Source organism: Ascaphus truei, chromosome 4 (assembly GCF_040206685.1).
Source record: "Ascaphus truei isolate aAscTru1 chromosome 4, aAscTru1.hap1, whole genome shotgun sequence".
Classification (NCBI taxonomy): Eukaryota; Metazoa; Chordata; class Amphibia; order Anura; family Ascaphidae; genus Ascaphus; species Ascaphus truei.
In genome coordinates, this window is record NC_134486.1 from 340,861,091 (window position 1) to 340,881,526 (window position 20,436).

The window sequence follows — 20,436 nt, forward strand, 5'->3', positions numbered from 1 at the left end:
CCTACGGGGAACGCGCTGCGGCAATGGGAGAAGGGCAGAGGGAGTCACAGGAGATGGGAGAGAGGTACACAAGCGTACACAGGTACTCCTGAGTCGTCACAAGCGAACAGTACTGTCTCTGGTGCCAAAGAAGAGATATCTCTGTCAAATCTCTAACTGGCGACCAGTTTTGCTGCTCAACACGGACTATAAGATCATAGCCAAAGCATTCTCGCTATGGTTCAAGTCCGTGCTGGCAGAGGTGATTCACCCCAACCAGTCCTATATTGTATCGGGCCGGACCATTCATGATAATATCTTTCTGGTCTGGGACCTGCTGCACTATGTACAGAGGATTGGTCTGTCACTCACTTTCCTGTGGTTAGGAGAAGGCCTTTGATAGGGTGGATCACCGATATCTCATACAGAGGCATTCATCTTTGGCCTTCTCCTGATGCTGTACATCTCTGCAGAGTGTCTGGTAAAGATTAATTGGTCCCTGACAACACCTTTTGATGTTTTGTTGGGGAGTACATCAAGGATGCCACCTGTCCAGGCAACTGTATGCACTGGCCATCAAGTCCTTCATCTGCCTACTGAGGAAGAGGCTGGTGCTGAGAGAACCCGACATATGGGTAGTCCTGTCAGCCTATGCTGATGATGTGGTCCTCATGACCCAGGATCTAGTTGATCTGGAGTGGGCACAAGCATGCCAATAGGTCTATTTAGCATCCTCTTCAGCTCCGATCAACTGGTCCAAGTGTTCTAGCTTTTAGGTAGGTCCCTTACAGGTAGACTCCTTTCCCCCCACTTTTTCATTATATCTCAAGGGAGAAGTGATACTCTCAAGTATCTGGAAGTCTACCTGTCCACTGCTTAGAACCCGGCCCCAGAAAACTTTAGGGATCTTGAAGAATGGGTCATCGCTCATCTTGGGTCATGGGTGTATCTGTTAAAAATGCTCCCCCTCAGATGAAGGACTCTTGTGATCAAACAGCTTCTGTAGTGACCAGTCAGCTGTGGCACAGGCTGATAGCCATGGGTTTAACCCCTGAATTCGTCTGCAAGATCCAGTGGAAGATGCTAGACTTTCTCTGGATGGGGAAGAATTGGGTCTCTATGGATGTTGCATGCCTCCAATACCTGCAGAGATACCTATTCGTAGATCCATATCAGCAGTGGTGCCAGCTGGTGACCAGTCTTTTTTTCCAGCCTGCACGATATGGGGTATGACTGACAACTGTTTAGAATAAAGCCTGAGAGGTTATGTAGAGACCTCTCAGTGCTGCCGGCATACTATGGGACATACTAAGGGCCTGGAGCCAGGTCTCAGCGACCAGGAAAGGTGGTGGTGGGGGTTGATTTCCACACCGAGCCCCTGCTGCTTATTCTGGCAATGGGGGCTCGGATGTTGGATTCGCCATTTACAGTATCTGTCACTAACTAATCTTAGTGTGATTCCTGCATCCTTTGTACCAGTGAGTTAACTGTTCATGTGATTGACCGGTTTAGCCGGCCAATCAGCACTACCTGATTAAATAATCCTCCTCAAATATAAAATCGGGTTGGTTGTCATTTTTTATAGACATGGTTTAGAAAATGCAATTTACAATAGAGAATACAATTTTCACACATTCCATACTGAAACATTTCTGAACATGCCAAAAGGTGCGATGACAACTTCAAATCCACTAAAATATGCCCCTTTATCTTCTTCCAGCTCTTTTGTTTGCAGAATGTGGCCAGATGCATGATTCTTTATAATTGTTAATATATCATAATGAAGGCTAATGATTACTTACAATATACTGTATTAAATATGCGTTTGATTCCCATGGTATGTTTATTAGTTATTTGTTGAAGTCCTTATTGAAAGAGACTAATCTGTAAATTTACCAATTAATGTCTAGTAATTGTAACTGAAAAAAGTACAATTTTTTTCCCAATGATATTTGATTTTAATTAAATGTTTGGTACAGTGAAAAGTGTGTACTTACACATATGTGTTTCGTTTTACAGCATTTTCAAGTAAAAACCATAAATACAGTAGGAGCATTAAACATTACTTATTGATACATGTTCTGGCACCAACACAAAATTGCATGGGATGACTCTTGCATGTCAGAAAGTAATTATAAGTAATACATATGTGCAGTATAATATCACTATACCTAACCATGATTAGAAATTATTTTCACATGTATTTTCTGAAAGACAGCTACCACGAATTTCTTCACTAGAATACGAGTGTGACGACCTGTTTCATTTATATATAAGGGATTGGTGGGGAATGAATTAAGATTGAAAAAAAGTGAGCTTTGATGTATTTGACCATTTTCTGCTCTCTGCATCGATTGTAATAAGCATTATAATCACGAGTCTGACATCTTGGCAGAGTTTTAGCCAGAGAGGATTACACTACCTCAGAACACCTCAGGTTTGATTCAGAAAAACTGGCTAAAAATACAATACCATAATTATATGTGTCTGACAGCTCTTTTCTTACTCCTACTAACATGTCTAAATCACAAACTGGTCCACACGGTGACAAATGTATTACAAGGTATCCTGATACCTTGACATAGAAATGCAAAATGAAAATGGCTTTCTGAGCTACTTTTGCTCCATAATTGCTTTTATATATGGGGTCTATATATCAAAGTCTCCTACTGTAGATACAAAACTGAAACAAGCAAATCCCAGAGATTTGTAGAGGGTTTGTTTTCTGATAAATATGGTTTTGTTTTTAATCAGTTATGGTTCATTTAACAGGCCGAAAAGTTTGATAAATATACCCAATAGACGCCAAAACCTTCTTGTTTCAAGAATAATGTTATGTTTCCACTGTCCTCCCATGGAAATCATTAATTCTACATTGACATTGAGGAAATGATGTGCCCGATTCTGTTATATTTTTTAATTGATGTAAGAATCTCCAAAGTACAGCTATTCATTGTTGATCCCTCTAGCAATAAAACATCATTACTTTATATACAGTGGCAAATTGGCCACATAGTAAGTTAGTTATTCTACATTATGAAGTTTTGAGCAATAATAGTTGAATTTGCATGCATGAATTTTATATATTTCAGAATTGATGGTAGCAGATTCCCTGCTGACAAGTTACATCACACAGCTGCTGCCATTTATAGCTCTAATTACTTTAGTATATACTGTATTATCATAAAATACTGGAGCTATACAGTACATGTATGTTTCCTAATAAAATAATGTAATTATATATTTTTCTCTGAAAACACAATTGATAGAATTGCTGTGTAAATATATATATTGTTTGTTTAACTTTTAACATGTTATTTGCAATGTCTTTCACATTTTTTGAAAAAAATGTATAATTGTTAGTCAGATAATGTTCAATGATACAACACAGAGCAAAAGAAATGTACAGATGTAGCCAGCTTTATTGTACTTGCCGATAGTGCAGAATGTTGTGTTATAACTCAGAATATCACAATGTTTCTTTAATTTTCAATGGCAATGATAACGCAGACTATCACAGAATATCCACCATACTTCGACAGTGGTTGAAATAACCCTGGTTACATCTGTGCTACCTTTAACTTTTGTATTAAATAGGCACTGAGTAAAGAAATTGACACAATGTTCAACTTATTATTTTTTTTCAGTATTGAAGCTATTTTGTACATGTGTATGTGGAGTTATTTACTGAACATAATGTAGGTTTACAACTAAATACTTCCTCTAGAAAAAAGTAAGACATTAGTTTCTGGGGTGAAGTGCAGTATGATTATGAATTTTTAGCCAAGGAAAAGCACCATTTCCCTTTTAAACCATATTTATGATCAGAAATGTACTGTGATCAAAACAAATTATGATCAGAAATGCACTGTGAATTTAATATTGCAAGGAAATTAAAAAACTGCGACTAGTTGGAAGGCCATGGCCATTCAATATTCCTCTAAGACGTGACACTGAATGAAACGTGATAAACCACTGTGAAATATTCACACCTATGTGCAACGTTGGCGACATTCACTCCCCAAGGTAAATGGCAAAAATGGCAAACTTATAAATGAACCGGGATATCTTCACACATTTCAAGTTATGTATTATCCTAAGAGTGTAGAGGAAGATAACTCACGGCACTGCGGATTTTCAAAATAATTTATTCAGTCACATATCGATGTTTCAGCCGTCACAGTGGCCGTTTTCAAGTGTGACAGTCATACTAAGCACCAAAAAGTGTCTATCATTTATACCCCCAAATCAAAAGTCCCCAGGTGTCCCTGAAACGTTGATATTTGACTGAATAAATTAGTTTGAAAATCTGCTGTGCCCTGAATTATCTTCCTCTATTTAGACTTTGGACTATGGATAGGTATTCCCTAAACCAGGAGCACCGCTAACTGTATGTTTTCTTTATATATTTTTGTTGCGTAGCATAGATCCTATATTTTGCATTATCCTAAGAGAGAGCATAATCTCCTGAAAACAGAAAAGCACAAAGAAAGCAACATAAATACACAATGTAAAGAGCATAAATACAGCTCAACCCCCTTATAACACTGTGCTTGGGGTCCAAAGAATCACATAGCGTTATAAGCGGATCGCATTAGAAATGTATGCATTGTACAATAAAGTATTTAAGATACCAATAATTGTGTTGTAAAGTATTCATAAATACGAAAATTGGGAGCCATGCTTGCATCGCGTTATAAGCGGATTCGCGTTGTAACGGATCGCGTTATAACGGGGTTGAGCTGTATGAGGGAACAACGGAGCATGAAAATAAACAAAACTTAACACACAATATAAATAATTGCAAAAATGTGCTGCAAGAGTCCTAGATGTAAGATTTGGGGAACATGGATAGACTGCAGTCTTTACCTCCTGGTATACAAGAAGAGATGGACAACTCCGGGATTGAAGAATAACTGAGAAAGGTACTGTATTTTTTAAGCGAAACATGAGCACATTTAGTTTTTGATTATATACATTGTGGGTTGTGCTGCATTTCTTATGTAATTGTTTCTCATGTTTATATGTAAATGTTTATAATCTTACTGTATTTTTTATTTGCGATACCAATGTTGTTGCAGTCTTATTATACTAAACTAGTATTTTTGCCAAAGGCATAAGCCAACATTTCCTATGCGGTGCTATTTAATAGTACACTTTCTTGCCCCAAAAGATCCATTCAAAAGAGTGGGCTCTATGGTGTCTTCTGGTGATGGAAGGTGTGTTATGGCATAGTGCTGCTTAAGAAATGTAGCCCATAACTATAATCGGTGCAAATATTTGCGAAACAGTAAAGTGACAAACTGTCTTTGCAACAGTAGATCATCTTTGAAAACCACTTAAAATGTAAGTGAAATAAAAAATGTAAGCAAAGACCATTAGGGGGACAATACGTAGGCACAAGTTGAAAATAATACTCTCTTCTTCAACTTTGCTTCAAAAATTTATTGAATTATAAGATCCAGTGTGTCTGTTGTATGTGTGTAAGTACAGTATTTGTGTCAGCAAAACCATCTGTGTGTGAGTCTTTGCATATCAGATTGTTGGATCAATGAGTATAAGTGTCTTTCGCCAGTGTATTGTTAATTTGAGATTGTAATCAGCAGGCTTGAATTGGTAAATTAAATAACATTGGCATCAGATGGGTCCTGAACTAGAAAACTGGACAAGCATCACTGCATGACCAGGAGATGCTCAAAATCATGGGAGACTGGCTGAATCTCCCATGCCAATATGTCTGAGTGCAGCTGCAGGGAGAATTTGTTTTCTCTGCATCTATCAGTGTACAGTAAATACGGATATAGCAAGCTTTAGTTTACTTTCTGATAATGCAGAATATTGTGTTATAATACTTTCTGATAATGCAAAATATTGTGTTATAATGCAGAATATCACAATATATTCCACCATAATGTGACATAGGCTACAGGTGTCTCTCTTAGTCAGTTTTCATTTGCTTTTAAAAGTGTGTGTATGCATGCATGAGTGTATGTATCTATGAGAACATGCATGTATGAATATACTGAATGTACTGTGTCCAATTTTAAGCATGTCCGATTTATTTACTTACATTTCTGTCTGGCTTAACAAGGCCAATGCTAATTTTCACAATAAAAAAAAACATACATATATTTCTAAAATTTTAAAACACAGACAAATTATTCGGTTGTCATATCTGGCACCCCATTTCACTGAACTTTGTTTAAGTAATCCTGTGAATTATGGTTCACTTACCTTCCCAGCGCTCATCACAGACAGTGAATAAAATGGTTTTGTTGGTTAATTCTGGAAACACACTGCTGCACTCCATGACAATCGCCTGAGGAATCATTATTACGCAGGACACAATCCAAATAATTATAATGCTGGTTCGTGCTCTCTTGGCAGTACTTTTAAACATTAAAGGGTGACAAATTGCATACCATCTATCCAAGGCGATGCAGCTGAGTGTTAGCACAGATACAGAAACTGACACAGTCTAAGAACAAAACAAAAAATGAAAATAAAATAATTGCCTGTAAAAGCTTTCACTATACAGTATAATTGTGTTGCAACATAGTCATTTAAAACAGATGTCGTGTGTAAAACGGTAAAACAGAATTACTGTAAAGGTTAAACCATTTGCTTTTTTTTCTTTACTGAAATATACTAGAGCACATATTACTATTATGGAAGTAACATACAGTATCCCATTGCTTAAAGAGCAAGATGTGTATAAGAAAGTGGTGCTATGCTTTAAGAGCTTCTAGCTCTGAAAAACACCTTACGGCCCACTCAAGTGACTGGGTCATAAGGCATATTCCAGCACTGGAAGGTGTTCTGGCGTAGCGCTGCTGGTGAATATTTCCCTAAAGGAATTAGTAAAGTAGTCTATTTTCCTATAAGGCCCCTGTGGCACACCTGTCACTGCATTGCTTTTTATTAAAACAAGACAGAAATTCACAATTACATTTTCATATAGACGCAGCAGGACAAGGTAGTAATTTTTTTTTTTTTTTAAACATGAGATCTAATGTTTTTTAATAGTGGTTATTTCTGAACATATATATTTAGAATTTCAATTAATTGGTGATATTTTTGCAATTTAACTTTCAGTAAAAGTTAGTTAAAACTGGACGGAATTCTACAAATGGTAATAATTCATAGTGAGCAACAGTAAGTGAAATTGCTTATGTACTATATATTAGCTAGAGGATGCAGTATTTCAGTATTTCACACTGAAAATATACAGGTTATTTTCAATGAAATCATATGGGAGAAAAAGAACGCAGTCTTTCAGCACTCAATCACAACAAATGTATAATTGTAAATTTAAAATACTTTATTAATAACTATGAATAAAAAATAGGGTGTTAAAACGTAATTAAATAGTATATTTGAACAGCACGTGACTGTATCCTTGGTAACCCACCTAAGTCTAGGTGGGTAGATGTAGTAAGATCTCTAATAGATACTCTGGATCAGATGCTATAAGTTATAGCTACCTAAAGTATAGGAAAGGAGTCTAAGCGAGCCCACCAAAAGGACAGTCTCTATGTGAGTGTATCTAGGCGTGTAGTGCGCACTAAATGGATACACTAATGATGTATATTCTGTGGCATATAATGCGATAGGTTACCTATATGATATCTGCCCCTGATTGAGGTTGCACTGGTTGCTGCATAGATTCACCAGCGCTGTCAGAGCTAAGTCTCTAGTAAAGACATATATTGCCCACACTATAAAATTAAGTGCAGACTAATAGGCAGACACTCAGGTAAGGTATATAATTGTCGGCATAGCTAAGGCATCTAATGAAATTACCAAAACACCTTGGAGGTATTGTGAACCAAATAGGCACTCCCTCACTACTGTCAGTAAGGTATCGGTAATATCTGTTAATTAAAGGGTGTTCGTGCATTACACCTAGCAGCCCGTGCAGAATGTTGTCTTAGGAGCCGCACGTATACACTTTGCGCACATAGGTGATCACCCTTGACATAACAGGGTGATATAGTGCGCAAAAGGAGGAGGCTAGTGTAGAAGCAAACTCCACAGTGTTTGCAGTGGTACATCTGGTGTCAGAGCTGACTAGTAGGGCTATTATATGCACATAACAGCTAGAATATACTGAGAAGCTACTCAGCAGGTAACAGAAGGATGCACTTTGGAATTGCCAACAATTGCAACTGATATTGGAGTGGGGTACACAGGGGGTTAATAGTAGGATGAGGTCAGTATAGCCCCAAAACACCCCACCCCCCCTCTCTCAGAATATAGAGCAATTATATACCCAATGTAAAATGGTGGGGACCTGGTCTAACTGATGTTCGCATAGTCCCCTATATCAGCGCTGATCTTGGTTATATCAGCGCTGATATGCTCGAGGACATGCCTGTTTATCAGGTGAGTAACTCAATGACTCCTTGGGTCTGGAGGATCCCGCGATAGGGTTGTAAGGTGCGATCCAGGGTAAACATAAACACCGAGGGAAGCTTAGGTAAGGTAACGCGGATCAATATCCATAAACTGTTACATTTAAATAAACAAGCTTCCCGCATGTGCAGGAGGTGAATGGCCATCTTTTTCTCCCATATGATACAATCACGTCTCCATCCAGTCAGCACCTCACTGTGGTTAACACTAGCTGTGCGGGTTTTCTTTACGTGTAGTATTTTCAATGAAAGCCTGCCAAGTTCCCTTCTTTTTACAATAGTATAAGGAGACAATTTAATTATGAATACAAAAATACTGTACAGTTGTGAAAGGTTGAGTCCCGGTCTTTTTATTTAAAGAAGCAGCAGCATAAGACCCTGGGAAGAATGAAAGAGGCTTTTGCTGTTCTCTGAACCTTCTTTTTATTAGGTATTCCACATTCAGGTGTACAACAACCAGTTCCCCCCAGCGTGATGTCTCCAGCCACAGAGTAGCCAGCAATATCTGGATTAGAAACTTTGCATCCTTTCACTGAAGTTCCACAGACATCCTCATATCACATAACAGCAACAAGGAGTGCAGAAAGAGACATCCTCATATCACATAGCAGCAACAAGGAGTGCAGAAAGAGACATCCTCATATCACATAGCAGCAACAAGGAGTGCAGCAAGAGACAACCTCATATCACATAGCAGCAACAAGGAGTGCAGAAAGAGCCCCCAGGGAAAGAAACCCCCTCCATTTTATTACTGGTTAATTAGGACAACACCAAATAAAGTAAACCACACAGGGGAGTTGTCTCCCAAAACTTACACAATTAGCAAACATAATACACTTCACACCACATACAATTTTCTATAGCAAGCCCCAAAAAACAGTACCTTTCACAAACATTCCATGCATGTCTTTACTCTGCAAAATAAATGACATTCAGTATCACTTACTTTAAATCTCCCACCCCCCATACCATGGTATAATCTACCCTGGATGGTATGCAGGAAGGAAACGCCCTTTTCCTTTTTAACAGAGACTGCCCATGGCTGTGTAACATCAAACATTAACCATACCTGTATTATACTGACTGACCTCAGGACACCACATTAAAGGTTAGTAAAGTTTCAGATAAAGGAAACAAAAATGATCGCTGGGCCCAGCAAAAAGCAAAACAGAAAGAAAGAAAGGTGGTGCTCTTGATGCCAAAAAGCAAACATGCATTTAACTTCCACAATAGTACAAGCAGCCCTGTCACAACAGTACATCAACTTATCAACATATTCTTCTGTTTTATAAACAACAAGAACGCTGAGTTTGCATGTTAATTTGACATTTATTTGCCTCAAACATGATCCTGCTGAATATAATTCTAAGCAGTATTACTTATTACAATCAAGATAAATACATTTTTAAACTGTCTCATTTATATTGTAGGATGTCTCTGGTAAAGAGAAAATTATATAACGTACAGTACAGTATATTAAAATGGTGCTGTGTAATTATATCTGGCCTGAACTTTAGGATCTTCTTTTGTTTAGTCTACCATTTGAAATTAATTTTGGTGTGCTTGGTAAATTCTGGGATATCGATTTAAGAAGTTATGGTTTCCACATCTGACAACAGCACAAACTTGTGTATATATACTGTACATACTGTGTTCCATTTAACAAGAAATGGTTAGAAATTTCCCATTACTATATGTTTCATATATAGATGTAGCAAGATTTACTGCTCTGTGTCCAGCACCACTGGTGAAAAAGCAAATGGCCACGGTGCTGGGGGCAGTGTCTGCCACGATCGCGCTGCAAGGTGTCCATGCTTCTGGAACAGAACACCGTAGCGTTAATTCATCCGGGCCACGATTGCCACAGGACCATGAGCGGCCTTTGCAAGACACAGTAAGTCTTGCTGCATCTACTGTATGTATATATTGGGGGTGATGTGTTGTGTCAAGAAAACTGTGAAGCAATTTTGTTGCAAATTGCATATTTTTCATCTTAAGTCATTTTGGGTCAATGTATAAATATATATCAAAGGTCTCTGATACATCCAGTAAAGGTTATCCAGTATTAAATTTAGGAGTTAATGTTTAATTCTTATTGTTGTTTGCTGTGTTGTTAGGTTTGTTTATAATTTATTAAGTAAAAGTTAAGTTGTATAAAATATCGTACTATAACATGAAAGATTCAGAGTGTGTGTAATTTGAGGCTTTTCTGCCTCTCCCAATGTACACTCAAAGCAGAAAGTGCCCGGGCGCTCCCTTTTGAAGGTGCAATATAGTCAAGAAGTGAATAACCAAGTGATACTACCTTCTTGAGGGGGTTGTAAATACCCCTAAGATTGGAGTTTCCTCCTGAGACTCAACCCCACCAGGATCTATCCAGAATCCTTAGCATAGACAAAGACAAAAAAGAAAATGGGGGAGCTTGAGGTGAACAGTAGTATATGTAGCTGTGACTCCTGTATGGAGTCTAACAAAATGTGTCAATAAATAAATATAACTGATAAAAATATAACTGATATAAATTTAATGGTGAAAATAAATAATAATAACATTGGGAGAAGGTAGGCACTAGGCTAGGTGCTCAAGGGGTAAAATACCCCAATCAAAACACCAATGCCAGTTCCACAAGGGAGGTGAATGAAGATACTGTATAATGAATATATATAAATATCACTCACACTGCCCTGTGTGAGCACTGGTGTATATAAGGTTTATTTTCCTTCTATGAGATGGTACACATCAAAGCATGGATCCCTCTCTGAATCCATGTTCCAGTGTTTAGTTGGTGGTGGGCCAACTGTTAGGATTGACAGAAAAGAGGCACGCCTTGATGTGGTTTGCAGGCTTACACATGCTTTGGCCAAAGAATTTAACAAAGACCCTCACTTGTCAAAAGAGATAAAGTGAGGGGACGATCGCCCACAACCAACTAAATACTGGAACGCTGATACGGAGGGGGATCCATGCTTTGATGTGTACCATCTCATAGAAGGAAAAAAAACCTTATAAACACCAGTGCTCTGACAGGGCCGTGTGAGTGACATTTATATCTATGCATTATATCTTCATTCACCTCCCTTGTGGCACTGGCGCTGGTATTTTGACTGGGGTATTTTACCCCTTGAGCAACTAGCCTAGTGCCTTCCTTCTCCCAATTGTATTATTATTTATTGTCACCATTAATTTTAAATCAGTTCTATTTTTATTTTTATCAGTTCTATTTATTTATCGACACATTTTGTGTTAGACTCCATATATGAGTCACAGCTACATATACTACTGTTCACCTCGTGCTCCCCCATTTTCTTTTGGGTCTTTGTCTCCCAATGTACATGTAAATGTTTTTTCCTCTTAGTGCACCAAATTTACAACTTTATCTAGGTTGAGCGAGTATATATCTGTGCTGTGTCTTAAATACTGTACTTAGTCATATAAACCTGTTGTGTATGTTGTCATAAAATATATACTGAGTTCTGCAGGAATTACTAATTTGTGAAATCAACTAGTAACAAATAATTTCAGTACTATACCTGTAGGTAAGGAATGACTTTGCAGAGAGTCTTGCCAAAGAACCATGTCTCTGTGATATCAACTACCAAAGTTGCAGGAAGACAAGTGATTGTAACAAGAACATCAGCAAGTGAAAGGTTCACTATAAAATAGTTGGTGACCGTCCTCATGTGATGGTTCTTCCATACTGCAACACAAACTAACATTTCATAAAAGTGTTAAAACAGCGTTAACATTTTTAATCAAATAAAGATTTGAAAAGACAAATTGCGACTGAAAATGTATTCATTACAAATAAAAATGGTACACTGGTTACTAGCCCTCGATATTTCAAGAATTTAGCAAACCATACAGTATGTGTTGTATTCTTTTCTTTAAAGCATCTTCTCTATATTACAGTTTGTATAAGGCACACTCCAAATCACACTTCTCAATTTTTGTTCACCATACAATATTTACAATTTATTCCCTCTACTTGCACTAAGAATTATGTATTTTACTGTTTGCTATGTACCAAACATGTTTAATAACCTTTAACACCAATTCTATTAATGATTAATGCTGTCTAAAAAAATTTTTATCTTCCTGAAAACAGAAAAAAATGAAATATTCTACTTTCATTTGTTTGAGAGGTATTTTTGTTTTTAAATTATCCATGTGTGTATAAGAATGCTGGGGGTACCTGCAGGGCCTCCGACAGGAGGAGAGAGCCAGGTCAAGTGTCCCGGCCCAGTGGCTGCAGGTGACCTGGCTGGCCGTAGCTGGAAGTTGGACCTAACATCTTTGCCCGGCTGCCGGTCTCTCGTTGCCGCTGGGCCCCGGCTCTCCCCAGCTGCGGACCTGCCTCTCCCTCATTTTCTCTGCTTCTCTCTAACCCCGGTGCTCGCCGGGCCTCTCTGACATCGGCATGCTCTGGAAGCTGGGCCCAGCTTCAGTCATGCACGGGCATGAGAGAGAGGCTTGGTGCAGGACAGTGAAGGAGGCCCGCAGCTGTGGAGAGCAAGGGCTCCACGGCAGCAAGGGGACCGGCAGCTGGGCAAAGACATTTGCCCTGGCTAGAGGTTGAGCCCAACTGCTTTGTCTTGCCAAAGAGCCCAGCTCTCCCCAGCTGCGGGCCTCCTTTACTGTCCAACACTGAGCTTCTCTCTGACGTCGACATGCACACCGGCATGAGAGAGAGGCCTGGCATGGGAGAGTGATGGGAGAGCTCCGAACAGTGTGGGAAAGCGGAAAGTCCCCACAGCAGCTGGGGGAGAACCAGGGCCGGAGATCATCTTCCAGGTAAGTGTGTTTTGTATGTATTTAAGCGTGGGGGATTTTTTTGTTTCTACGTGGGGGGAGTTGCATGCACGATATACCTGGTAAAAGGGGTATCTCCCAGAGGGTGGGGGAAACACTGTTACACTAATTATAGAGGTAGATAAGAATTTGAATCAGTTAGTGTTAGGACCTGCAATATTTGGTCATGCCTTGATGTGGCTTGCAGGCTTAAAATGCTTTGACCAAAGGGTTTAACTAAATGACCCTTTTTCAAGAGATATATAGGTATTTCACTGTGTATTTTTACATATTGGATGTACAGTAGTGTTGCAGGGTACATGCAACTAGACACGCAGGGTCTCTTGACAAGGCTTATTTATTTAGCCTTAAAACGTACAGCACACAAAACAAAATAGCTTCTCGTCAGCAGACAAAACAAAATAGCTTATCTTCAGCATGGCAAACAAAGCAGTTTCTCTTCAGCATGGCAAACAAAGCAGTTTCTCTTCAGCATGGCAAACAAAGCAGTTTCTCTTCAGCATGGCAAACAAAGCAGTTTCTCTTCAGCATGCAGGACACAACAGTTCATAAACCATGTACTTTGCAAACAGACCTTATATCAGTAATCTCTTCGGTATCTCACTCCTGTCTCCTGACCAGCTAGCCTCCATATGTGTACAGCCTGGGGTTTTTAACACACCTTGATTAGGCAGCTGGGATCCAACTAATTGTCATGAGCTTCCCAGCTGAAGTTAACCTCCTCACTGCTGCACTGCAGACTAAACATATGTCTGCCAGGCATATAGCTGGTGGCTTTTATTTACCCTGTCACAAGTAGCTTTGGGCTTCTTTGTTTTTTTGTTGTATACATTTAGACACGCCCAGTAGCACTCCAATTGACACTTATATACATATATATAGTATATTATATGGTCATTTTGGGGGTATCTTAGAGCTTGCTGGGTATCTGTGTGTAACTTAACATGGCGTTTAGCCTACGGTATATCTAATGAGATTACTAAAGGCCATTGTTTTTGCATATATTTACAGTGTAGCTTCTAGACCCCCGTTAAACTCAGGAAAACTAGCGGACATTACATTGATTTAGGTAGTGCCACGTTAGTAGCTCTTGATCTACTACATACTGTGATTGAATTTTTCATTAATCTGTTATTTATTTCTTCACCCAAAGTCATCTCCTTTCTCCATTTACAGCTGTCTGTTTTTAATAGGCTACACTCTTAATTCACTGTACTATACATATTCTCAACATCACAGGAATTGTATTCTCAGGAAAATCATACATTATGGCAGCTGTGCAGATTTTGTGGAAACTGGGATTAGAAGGGCAATTGCAGCATAGAGACGTTGCCTGTGTAAATGCATTTCCAACATGGAAAATGCAGGTTAGTTGGGAGTTATGTTATTGTGTTTCACATAGTTTGGATTTAATAGATAAAGAAGATGCCTGTTCGGATACAGAATTTGCAGGTTAATGATAAATAATTGATTTGAAAAGGTAATCAGGAAGGCACACAAATTACAATATGTTAGATATACATTAACTATATTTAAAAATTAAAATATGTATAAATACAATTTGAACTATTTGAATACATGAACTAACCCCTTAAACAAGCCACCGCCCTTAGTTCAATTTGGTTCAATATAGCCCTAGAAAAGATATCAAACTAGTTTAAAACATAACACTGCGTACTGGTTTGGTTATTTTTCAAGTTTAAACAGTACATTCATTCACATATCAACATACCAGAAAGGCTCTACAGATATCTTGTAACAGAAGGGTATCCATCTCTTTATATCTTCTGTTTATCCGTGGCAATCCAAAGTATGGCTGCAATCCATTCCTGATTTTACAAATAATCACATTCAAGAAAAAGGAGAAAAAGTGATGGTGTACTCATATGCATACAAATCTCAAAACTTTATTCTCAAATAATATTTAAAAACAGCAGAAAGTTGGAGTGAAACAAATAGACAGCATTGCAAGACTACTAAACTATCAGTGGTAATCAAACATACATGATCCTGCAGGAACACAGAAAATGCAAACCAATTAACAGACAACTGTATCTGTATTGTTCCACATGGTAATTTCTCAAGGCAGAGGGTGTTGATTAAATGTCTGGACTATATACAGTATATATACACCTCCATACTGTATACAACGTCCGACTCCCAATCAGCGATATAAAACAATTGATTATGATATATTTTAAAACAATATGACAATAAATACAATCTATATGTTTGAGAATGAGCAAATGTTAAAGTAAGGATTAATTTATTCTAATACACAATCTATAATATTATATATTTCTACATTATGATAACAATACTTGTGAGATATTTAATCAATTCCAATATTAAACATCACAAAAAAAAGCACTTAAATAATTTATGATATTAAAACCACATGGTCCTAAAGCAGATATAAACCTACCAACACCGTCTCTTTAATAGGCGTCAGTTCCCATCACCTCCCTTGATATCTGCAGTGATAATTTCTAAGTCTGAAGGTTTCTACATCTCCATTGTGAACAGTATTAAAGTGTATAACTAGTCTCAATTAGGCCTATTTTTTTAATAGTTCTAAGATATTTCACTTATCCATTTCTCAGAGGTCTAATAGGTTTCACCACATAAATAAAATTACGGTGACATTGCAATAACTACACTACAAAAGATGTTCTGCGTTTTATAAAATTATTAGTCTTGTAATCAACCTGTAAATGAGAGAGAGTGTTGATTTTAATAATTCTATTGCATATTCTACAGGAGCCACAAGAAAAAGGTTCTACCGGTTTACAACCTAACCAAGAGTTTTTTTAAATGTAATCTTTAATTCATTTCTATCACCTTTTATCTTTAGTATTTGAACACCGTTGAACAATTATCTGTAACTTCATTTTGTAAGATACACCAATTAGAATATTTTTCTTAATATCCTCTGCACTTGGGCATTAATCATAAATAAAATATATACATCCCATTAAATTGTCTGATTTGTATCCATTTTTTCTGCTTTGAATAATTCTCTAAGTAAAAGACGTATTTGATAACCTCTATCTCTAAATTGTTGATATCATTTTGTTGAACTTGAAAATGCAGGATCAGAATGATTCCTGAGTAAACACAGAACTTGCCCATAAGGTATTCCATCTTGTAAACATGTCATATGATAAATATCATATGCAGAAGTGTATTAGTACAGTAGCAGTAGATTTCTCAAAGGTTTGAGTGGATAGATTACCGTCATGATCAATTTCAATTTTCATATCCCACATATCAATGCAGTTGCCTCCAAATATAGCTGTGAATTATGTATTGATTGTATTTATATTAAGATAAGAGACAAACTTATTAAAGAAGGCCTCATTGCTTCCAACATAATCATAACATCATCAATATATCTGCGCCACCATTTAATTTCACTTCTAAATTGTTAGAAAAATAGTCTCTCCGAGGCACCTAGCAAAAATGTTGCATTAGTTGGGGTTAACAGCTCCACCCATCGCTGTCCCACAATATTGCCATTATCAATCACCTTCCAATAATAATGATTTATGACATTGAATAAGTTCTACATTTTATAAAAGGAATGATGCACAATTAGAATCTATCTCATTCCTCTCTAAAAAGTGCTTTGTTGCCCTAAGGCAATAAATATGGTGAATATTGCTATATAACGAAAATATATATACACTAGCAAAAGAGTAATCCCTCTCCCAGTTTAGATTCTGTGTGTTTCTCAAAACTTAAATGTAATCCTTTTAAAATAATGGTAATGTATAAACAAGCCATCTAAATTGGTAATCTAAGTACTTAGAAAGCGGTTCTATAAGAGACCATACTTCCGACACTATAGGTCTGCACAGAGGTCATTCATAATTTTTATGCAATTTTAGTAAAAGGTACCCTAGAGTACATGCTTTCTGAGAAATATAGTCAAGAAATATAGGAAATAGACAAGCACTGGTCCCCTTATCTACAAAGTTATATTGTTGGCCCTTCATTAATAGCTGTTTTAATTGTTAATAATAATAGTAATAATTACAAGTAAGCTAATAACCTTGCATACAGTATATTTATGTATCATTAAGTTGGCAAAATGTTTCTTCCTTATGATACATCCTTGACAGAATCACAACATTTCTTCTATCTGCCTGCTTGACTATTAAATCATCCCTTTTATCAATGTCTTTTTAAGCCAACCATTCATTATGAATAAGATTATTTTTTGCACTGTACTTATGTTGAATCATCTTTCAATCCTCTTGTACAAGTTTAAAATATTAATTGTACTTCCTTATAGTTAAAGAGGATTAAAAGGAGGAACGTATATCTAAACCCCTATATCTTTAATGATCCCTCACACATTTGAGATGTAAGAGAATATTTCACTTTTGTTCAGTAGGCCAAATAGATTTGTTAAATATTGTTGATCCATACTGTATAACAATAATTTGTATTCACAGATGTGTGAACTACTGCACTGAGATTCTCAAACTGTCAGTTATCAATAATTCTTGTTTACTCTCAGGAGCATATGATGTGAAAAACATTTAAAGATTATGTTTCCCTATATAATTATTTGAATCAATTTAAAACCTAAAGGGGTCAAAATGGTTTATATGGAGAAAAATGTATATCTCTTTTTAAAAGTGATATTCTTTTGGTAGTTGAACAACAGAGACATTTATGATTTGTGATTCATCTTCCTTATATCAACTTTTTGCAACCATCTTGGTAATTGATCCTCCCATAAAACAGACTTTCGTGGAATGTATTCCCTTGTTTTTCTTCATCCCTTGTCTGATTCTCCTCTGCATCTGTCCAAAGGCTTATTCTCCACAAGAGGCATTGGTTCCTTCCATGATGTGAACAAGACATAATTTTCCCCAATGCTATTATAAAGACGACATTCTTCCATATCTGAATTCACAGAATCAATAGCAATGATAACGTACCTTCAGAACTGTAATCAGAGGACCACACTGTGACGGTGAGGGGGTAACCAGGCTTTATAATAAAGGTTAAGCCACTAGGTTCCCCTGAACTGTGTTTTGGGGGTCCTAGAGTGTCAGCTCTTGGACCCGTGTATTGTGCATGCATTACAGTAAATGTAATAAAATATGCGGCAATTGCAATTTTTTATGTTTTACCCTTTCCAGGAGTGCTAGCAAGTGGAGACGACCAGGCTTTGAGTTTCAGGGTAGGTTTGACGGAGAAACTTATTTCAGATGTGACTTGCTGTCACATCTTTGCTGTCTCATCCTTGCTGTCTCCGCAAGGCTTCTTTGGGTCAGTCCGACCCCTACGTGCAGGTTACACACTTTTGAACTTGGAATCACAGGTCGGATCGGTGTTTTGATCTCTTAGAAATCTCCTTAGCACTCTGGCATCTGAATCTCTGGGGAAAAAAAAATGTTCTCTAGGCTGGCTACTAACTTTTTTTTATAATGTTTGCAAAGTCAGTCTCACAGCATTACAGCCAACCCACAAGTGCCTTGGAGGCACTGAGCCTGCGGGGGACTTTGAATAGTAAGGTGGCAAGATGGCGGTTTGTGCACATGCCCTCTCACTTTCTGAAGCCATAGGTGACAGCTTTCACAAACCTGGCAAAGTGTGTGAGTGGTTAGAGATGAAGTTCCCAGGCTTCTGGGTTGGCTGTAATGCTGTGGGACTGACTTTGTAAATGTTATAAAAAAAAGTTAGTAGCCAGCCCAGAAAGCAGTTTTTTTCCCCCAGAGATTCAGATACCAGAGTGCTAAGGAGATTCCTATGAGATCAGAACACCGATCCGACCTGTGAATCCTAGGTCCAAAGTATGTATCCTGCATGGAGGGGTCGGACCGACCCAAAGAAGCCTTGCGGAGACAGCAAGGAAACAGCTACAGGACTTTAAGCAGAAAAGGTTCTAAGTCCCACTTTCAGTACCATTTGGAGTGGATAGAGTGGGAGCTGCTGGAGGCTCATGCTGATTTGAGCTACAGAACTTTTTGGGCTAAGACTCAGTCAACTAACGGACTATTTAAGACTTTATTTCAATCAGGAAAGTCAGTGTTTTAACTTCAAACACCCAGTAAGTGTATTTTTTTCTGCCTATTATAATCCAATGTGTGTTTTCCTGTTTCTACGGAATAAATTGCACTTTATTTTACTTATGGCTTTGCTCAGTGATATGATCCCATTATAAATGTGTAACTACCTGGTCTCCCATGACACACACATCTCTTGTCTTCCATGTGTTCATCTGGGATTTTAAAATTGATCTCCTTGGATGATTTATTTGATAACTTTGAGTAATGAACGATCTTGACATGACCACCCGGTTACAGTCACTTCAAACAAAAACGCCTATTTAAAAATCTTTTTGTCACGTTTAAATTTCACTTTTTAAATACTTTTAATTTATTCTTGTAATTTTAAAAAAATAGGTTCAATATTTGCAACAATTTCAAGCATCATTTTTGTTTTTTAAGAATTATTTTCAATCAGAAGTTGAAACAACACCCTCGGCCTTGAGAAAGCACCATTTGATGTGAAACAGCTGTTTGCAAATGGGTTTTCTTTCACTATTTCCTTGCCGGATCATGTACAGTATGTCCGATTACTACCCATAGTTTAGTAGTGGTACAACGATGTCTGTTTGTTTCACTCCAATTTTCTGCTGTTTTTAAAGCTTATTTGAGAATTAAGTATTGAGGTTGTTATGCATATGAGTGCACCATAGTTTTTACTTCTTTTTCTTGAATAGCCCTAAGAAGGCACCTTTAAAACAGTAGTATGTCAAAGTATACATTCAGAATCCACATATTGGAAAGTTCAGATCCAGTACCAATCAAATTCCTGTCACTTCCACACACAAAAAATTACCCTTATAGGTCACCATGTGGGAAGACCCCATCAGATAAAAATATACCTTCCCCTAGGATTGCACTCACACTTGCCCGTGTGAGTGTTTGCAGCTTTTGCTGCTTTTGTATTTATTTGGGTTTAATCCATTGGTTATCCTATAACACCGCCTGTATTTTCTCTCTAACAATTGTTTTAAATCTGTTCACTCCGAGGGGGACATCCTCACTGGGAGCTGAGGTCTGCCAAAGAAAACCAGGAAGAAGATCAAGACCTGAAAAGAAGAAAGAAACCACCCAAGGAAATAAAAAGACAGGAAGACTGCAACGAAACCTTGCTGTGAGAGCATTTACACAAGGCCGTGTAAGTGATTTTATATATTTTTCATCCCTAT

General features: G+C 37.6%; 1 protein-coding gene across 1 annotated transcript in view; it reads right to left on the minus strand.

The window, feature by feature from the left end:
• Window positions 1–20,436, minus strand: part of HCRTR2 (hypocretin receptor 2) — a 96,525-nt gene that overhangs the window by 20,291 nt on the left and 55,798 nt on the right. Inside the window, exons 2-3 of the mRNA XM_075594830.1 lie at window positions 11,924–12,102; window positions 6,214–6,457 (exon numbers count right to left, since the gene is read on the minus strand). Coding sequence (XP_075450945.1) covers window positions 6,214–6,457; window positions 11,924–12,102 — 423 coding nt within the window. The remainder of the gene's footprint in view (window positions 1–6,213; window positions 6,458–11,923; window positions 12,103–20,436) is intronic.